Raw genomic sequence first — 6,876 nt, forward strand, 5'->3', positions numbered from 1 at the left:
ACCTCTTCTGAGGCCTTCTCTGGCCACCCTGGCCATCTTATGTGCTACTTGTTATTTCTTCAAAATTGTACCGCCATTTGTATGTACTGGTGTTTACTTATTCATACTGGCTACCTCCCCACTTAAATGGAAACTCCTTGCGAGCAGAGACAATGGGTTTTCCTTTCCCGCGGATCAGGTCTCGGCCTCTAGCTCAACACCCGACACCTGTGGGCGCAGGATAAAGTATCTGCGGTCAGAAAGTACTAATGAACAACCCAAGGGGTGGAGGAAAGCTGGCGCGGACCGCACGAAGGTCGCCTAGGCGCAGCACCGGTGCGAGCCGCGGGAAGCTCCTCCCCTTCCGACAGCGCCGCGGACGCCTGGGCTGGCACGGCGGCGGGGCCGCGGCGGGCGCTGGCTCAGCCCGCCCCTTTCTCCCGCCGCCTCCCTGCCCCGCCCCGCGCCGCGCCGGCCGCTGTCAGCTCCCTCAGCGTCCGGCCGAGGCGCGGTGTATGCTGAGCCGCTGCCGCAGCCGGCTGCTCCACGTCCTGGGCCTTAGCTTCTTGCTGCAGAACCGCCACCCGATTCTCCTCTGCCCTCCCCGTCTCATGAAGCCGCTGGTCGTGTTCGTCCTCGGCGGCCCCGGCGCCGGCAAGGGGACACAGTGCGCCCGCATCGTCGAGGTGAGGCCCCGGCAACCGAAGGGCTCCTAGGGGCTTGACGCAACGCGGGCCGGCCTGTGCCGCCGCACCCGGTCCGCGCCTCCTGCAGTCGCGGAGCCGTAGACTACGAGTCCCAGCGGCCACCGCGCCGCTCGCGTGGCAGTGGCCGAGTGCCGCTGGCGCGCGGCGTGCCGGGACTCGTAGTCCGCGCCCGCCCGCCTTGGGGGGCACCGCTTGGGGTCGCTTTGTTCCCGCTCCCCTTCTTTTCCTACATTTTGGGGACGGATTCGTCTCTAGAGTGGGCTGGGAGAGGGGTCCCGGAGGGCCCAACGCGCAAAGGTCAGCGTGTCGCTGATCGTGTGGTGGGTGAAGGCAGTGGGGCACGGATTTGGGTGAGAGGCCGTGTTTGCCCGCAGTTGCCTGTAGGGGAGACCTATTTTTCTCCGCGCCTTCCCTCTGGTTCTCTAAACACCGAACTGTCACCCGTTGGGGTCAGGTGTTATTTTAGGTGTGCTGTGGGCTGCGGCTAGCGCTCTCGGGTCCTGTCCCCGAAAGCTTTAAGGCGGGGCCCGCCCAGAGGCTCTGCCCGGGGCGGGGATGGGGAAAATCCGGAGCGGTGTTCTGAGATCAAGCTTTTAACCTTTGGCCCTGCTGCCAACTCACGCTCGGCCCTCGGTCACTTCCTCTATCCCAGCCTCAGTTGCTCCTTCTAATACAGTAAAAAGGGTCTCTGAATGAACCCAGATTTTCTCAGAATATAAAACACCTCCCAATTGTAAAATCTCGTTACTTTTATTTCTTTTGCTTTAAGATGTGTTAGATTACCAGTTCAATTCTTTTAACAATTTTTGGGCTAGGTGTATGGTTGCTTAGTTGCATTGACACTGAAGAAAAAGGCTTCATGGATAATCTGGGGAATGCTTGGGAAAGAGGGAAAACAAGATATCTAGATACAGAAGAGGCAACCATTGGTGGCCTCTAGTGAAATCGCTCTGAAACTCCTTAACCAACCAAAGTTTTTTTGACCTAGAACTTCTAATTTCCTCCTCTTCCAGGATATGGCCTATATTAGCTTTGGGCTTTTGCTTCTCTCCTTATATGTTCAGAGTAATCAACTCCTGTCCTGTATTTTATTCCCTAAATAGCATCCCGAGAAAGTTAGATGTGTTCAAGTCATTATGTGTTGTACAGATGTATATATAAATATTGATCATTTTTAGGTGTCAAAGTGGAAGTAGTCCAACTAAAAAAAAAGTAATATTTACATCCTCTTTAAAAAAAAAGATTTGTTGGTTCTCTACTTTCTTTTTTTTGAGATGGAATCTCACTGTATCGCCAGGCTGGAGTGCAGTCGCGCGATCTCGGCTCACTGCAACCTCTGAGTCCCCGGTTCAAGCGACTCTCTTGGCTCAGCCTCCTTTCTCTTTACTTTTTAAAAGACAAGTGGCAAGTCTGGGCGGGGTGGTTCATGCCTGTAAACCCAACACTTTGGGAGGTCAGGAGTTGGAGACCAGTCTGGCCACCATGGAGAAACCCTGTCTCTATTCAGAATACAAATATTAGCCGGGCGTGGTGGCTTATGCCTGGGAGGCTGAGGTGGGTGGATCACCTGACGTCAAGAGTTCCAGACCAGCCTGGCCAACATGGCGAAACCCCGTCTCTACTAAAAATATAAAAAATCAGCCGGGCCTGGTGACGGGTGCCTGTAATCCAAGCTACTCGGGAGGCTGAGGCAGGAGAATTGCTTGAACCCGGGAGGCAGAGGTTGCCGTGAGCTGAGATTGGGCCATTGCACTCCAGGCTGGGTGACAGAGCGAGATTCCTTCTCAGGAAAAAAATAAATAAATAAATAAAAGACAAGTGACAAGTCGGAATGATTTCAAATTTTTGTTTAATATATGAGATTTCTCTTACGTTTAAATAGCATGATAGGAGAAGTAGCAAAGACTTTAAGAGTCAAAGAGATATGGGTTCAAACCCTGACTCTGCCATTTACTGTTTCTGTAGGCCCAGAAAAGTTGTTACTTTTAGTTTGAGTTCCTCTGTGAAAAGGGAAAAAATAGAAATGCCTATCTTGTATGGTATTTGTGAATATTAAATGAAGTAAAATGTCTGGCACACAGAGACTGATGCAAATAATTTTTTTCTCCACTTTAAACTTTCTGATCTTATTATATTGGTTATTTTTATTGATTTTTGGTTTTGATTTGTTATTTTATTGATTTTTATTGGGTTTTGTTGTTGTCGTTGTTTGTTTTGAGACCAAGTCTGTCTCTGCCACCCAGGCTGGAGTACAGTGGTGCCAACTCAGCCCACTCCAACCTGTGTCTTCTGGGATCAAGCCATTCTCCCACCTCAGTCTACTGAGTAGCTGGGATGACAGGTGCTACCTTTTTTTTTTTTAGGTTTTTGTAGAGATGAGGTCTCACTATATTGTTCAGGCTAGTCTTGAACTCCTAGACTCAAGGGATCCTACTGCCTTGGCTTCTCAAAGTGTTGGCATTATAGACATGAGCAGCTATGCCTGGCCTGGTTATTTTTATTGCAAAGTAGTATTTTTCTTTTAAATTACTTTATGACTGTTACATTTGAATGCATTTAAATACAGTATGCTGTTTCTGAATCACAATATGCTTTTAAAATGTCTATACCTAAATTAATAACATCCATACTACTACACTGGGTAAAAAATAATCTACACATTCTGCAATTATTCTTTATTCTGTGCAGTAATGGCAAATAATTTTTTTTTGGAGTTGGAGTCTAGCTCTGTCACTGAGGCTAGAGTGCAGTGGTTAGATCTCAGCTCACTGCAACCTCCACCTCCTCAGCCTCCTGAGTAACTAATACTGTAGGCACATGCCATCATACTTGACCAGTTTTTGTGTTTTTAGTAGAGACGAGGTTTCACCATATTGGCCAGGCTGGTCTCAAACTCTTGACCTCATGATCCACCCGCCTTGACCTCCCAAAGTGCTGGGATTACAGGTGTGAGCCACTGCACCCGGCCGGCCTCCCTCCCTTCTTTTTCTTTGTTTCTTTCTTTTCTTCTTTCCTTTCCTTCTTTCCCTCCCTCTCTCCTTCCCTCCCTCGCCCCTTCCTTTCTTCCCTCCCTCCCTCCCTTCTTTTCTCTTTGAAATACCCAGACTTGAAGGAGAACTTGTTTTATTTTCTAATTGTTTGTAAATCTATTTTTTTCTTTTTTTCATTTAACCAGTTACAAGTCAAGTTTAATGTTTGTGAATCTATGTCCTCTGCTACTGAATTTGTTTCTGAAAATGAGCCGTTTTCTAAATCTGTGTGACACCCAGTTTCCAGAGTGGAGTTAGTATAGAATAATTTATTTCTAAAAAATCATGATGAGAATACTGTGTCATTTTTGAATTTTAAAAATGAAGCTTTATTTATATTTGTTGTTTTGGCCCAAATGAAATTATGGCAATGTAACCTAAATTTATATTTGAAAATAACCACAATTTTGCATGCGTTAGTTGGAATAAATATTTAAACCTCTCTTTTAAAGATTGTGAACACTTTGCTTACATAAACAAACTATGACTAAAGCTTATAACCATACCAAATTGCTTTCTATAACATCCAGAAAACTTTTTTTTTTTTTTTTGAGCGAGGGTTTTGCTCTGTTGCCCAGGCTGTAGTACGGTGGCCTGATCTACCTCCTGGTGTCCAGAGATTCTCCTGCCTCAGGCTCCAGATGCTTGCTACCACGCCTGGCTAATTTTTGTATTTTTAATAGAGATGGTGTTTCACCATGTTGGCCAGCCTGCTCTTGATCTTATAACCTCAGGTGATCCACCTGCCTAAGCTTCCCAAAGTGCTGAGATTACAGGCATGAGCCCTTGCATCCAGCCTCACCCAGAAAGCATTTTATCGTCTGTGTTAACTTCCTCTAGGGCCTGTGAGGATAACTCATATTTTGACTGGTCATCCTACTTACTGCACTTAGAAAAAGTTTTGGATGATAATTGACTTTAAGCATATACAAATCAGAAATTTTATTTCATTTATCTTTATGTCCCCAGTGTTGAACATTGTGCCTGGCACATAGTAAGAGCTTAGTAAGCGCTTATTTATTGAATTATAAGTTGAATAAGTTGAATTCATATGTAGAGTGTATTATTTGTCTTGAAGATATACAATTTTTTAAAATTCAGTCCCCAGAGGGCGCTCCAGTAGCAGTTGGCTCACCCATTTTCAGGACCAGAAGTGTTTGAATGTCTTCCTTGAATTTCTTTTTCTTTCTTCCTTTCCTTTCTTAGCTTTTTTTTTTTTTGGGGTGGGGGTGGGGTGGGGGTGGAGGATTACTCTGTTGCCCAGGCTGGAGTGCAGTGGTGCCATCTTGGCTCACTGCAACCTCTGCCTCCTGGGTTCAAGCACTTCTCCTGCCTCAGCCTCCTAAGTAGCTTGAATTACAGGTACCTGCCACTATGCCCGGCTAATTTTTGTATTTTTAGTAGATACGGGGTTTCACAATAATGGCCAGCCTGCTCTCAAACTCCTGACCTCAGGTCATCTGCCCGCTGAGGCAGGAGAATCACTTGAACCCTGGAGGCAGAGGTTGCGGTGAGCCAGGATTGAGCCATTGCACTCCATCCAGTGTAACAAGAGCGAAACTCTGTATCAATTAAAAAACAAACAAACAAATAAATAAATAATAGGCCTCTTTCCTTTTGGTGGAATAGGTAGAATAATAGTTGTATTTCTTTTTTAAGAAAGTTTACGTTATCTGTAAAAGAAGTGGTCCATAGGATACTTGACTCTTCTGAAGTACCACCGTTTCATTAAGGGTGCTTGTATCATGGGATTTTTATGTTAAGAACTTGGAGGAGGGGAGAAGATTTTCAGATTTACTGCTCTTAATTTTGAAAATTTTCATTTTTTGCCTTTCCATTTTAAGTTATAAAGTAATACATGCCCACTGGGAAAAGTTAAATCTTTTCTAGTCCTGAGATCACCAGTAGTAGCTGCTTGTTATGAACTGCTTCCCCATCTCTTTCTCAATGTTCTTGTGAACCAAAATGCAAATACTTATTTTTTTACCTTCAAGTGAGATTATTGTATTTTTTGCTGACTGTATTATGGAAATATCCTTCCAGGTGTTTACCTATAGATTTAATTCATTTGTTGTTGTTTTTTTGAGACGGAGACTCAGTCTGTCACCCAAGCTAGAGAGCATTGGCACAATCTTGGCTCACTGCAATCTCTGCCTTCCAGGTTCAAGAGATTCTCTCCTGCCTCAGCCTCCTGAGTAGATGGGATTACAGGCGTGTGCTATCATGCCTGGCAATTTTTTTTTGTTTTTAGTAGAGACAGTGATTCATCAGGTCTGTCTTTCTTTCTTTCCTTCTTTTCTTTTCTTTTCTTTTCTTTTTTCTTTCTTTCTTCTTTCTTTTTTTTGAGACAGAGTTTTGCTCTTGTTGCCAAGGCTGGAGTGCAATGGTGTGATCTCAGCTGACCACAACCTCCGCCTCCTGGATTCAAGTGATTCTCCTGCCTCAGCCTCTCTCGTAGCTGGGATTACAGGCATGTGCCGCCATGCCTGGCTAATTTTTTTGTATTTTCAGTAGAGATGGGGTTTCTCCATGTTGGTCAGGCTGGTCTTGAACTCCTGACCTCAGGTGATCCGTCTGCCTCGGCCTCCCAGAGTGCTGGGATTACAGGCGTGAGCCACTGTGCCTCGCTCATCAGGTATTTCTTTATAGCAATGTGAGATTGGACTCATATAGTCTACTTTAAAATTTTTATTTTTATTTTTTTGAGACAGAGTCTTGCTCAGTCACCCAGGCTGGAGTATAGTGGCTCTATCACGGCTCACTGCAGCCACTTGGCTCAAGTGATCCTCCTGCCTTAGCCGTCCGAGTAGCTAGGACTACAGGTCTGGCTAATTATTTTTTATTGTATTTTTTTTGAGACGGAGTCTCGCTCCACCGCCCAGGCTAGAGTGCAGTGGTGTGATCTCGGCTCACTGCAACCTCTGCCTCCCGGGATCAAGCAATTCTCCTGCCTCAGCCTCCCGGGTAGCTGGGATTACAGGCGCCTGCCAGCACACCTGGCTAATTTTTATATTTTTAGTAGAGACGGGGTTTCACCATGTTGACCAAGATGGTCTCAATCTCTTGACTTCATGATCCACCCGTCTCGGCCTCTCAAAATGCTGGGATTATAGGCATGAGCCACCGTGCCTGGTTGTCAAATGGAGTTTCTATTTCTAGGT

General features: G+C 45.7%; 1 protein-coding gene across 2 annotated transcripts in view; it reads left to right on the plus strand.

Moving 5' to 3' along the window:
- Nucleotides 1–343: 343 nt before the first annotated feature.
- CMPK1 (cytidine/uridine monophosphate kinase 1) overlaps nucleotides 344–6,876 on the plus strand; it is a 39,894-nt gene continuing 33,361 nt past the window's right edge. For both annotated transcript variants that reach the window (XM_017510087.2, XM_017510088.2), the window contains exon 1: nucleotides 344–665. In XM_017510087.2, the coding sequence (XP_017365576.1) occupies nucleotides 495–665 (171 nt within the window). In that variant the 5' untranslated portion in view covers nucleotides 344–494. The remainder of the gene's footprint in view (nucleotides 666–6,876) is intronic.

Source organism: Cebus imitator, unplaced genomic scaffold (assembly GCF_001604975.1).
Source record: "Cebus imitator isolate Cc_AM_T3 unplaced genomic scaffold, Cebus_imitator-1.0 Scaffold430, whole genome shotgun sequence".
In the NCBI taxonomy this organism is placed as follows: Eukaryota; Metazoa; Chordata; class Mammalia; order Primates; family Cebidae; genus Cebus; species Cebus imitator.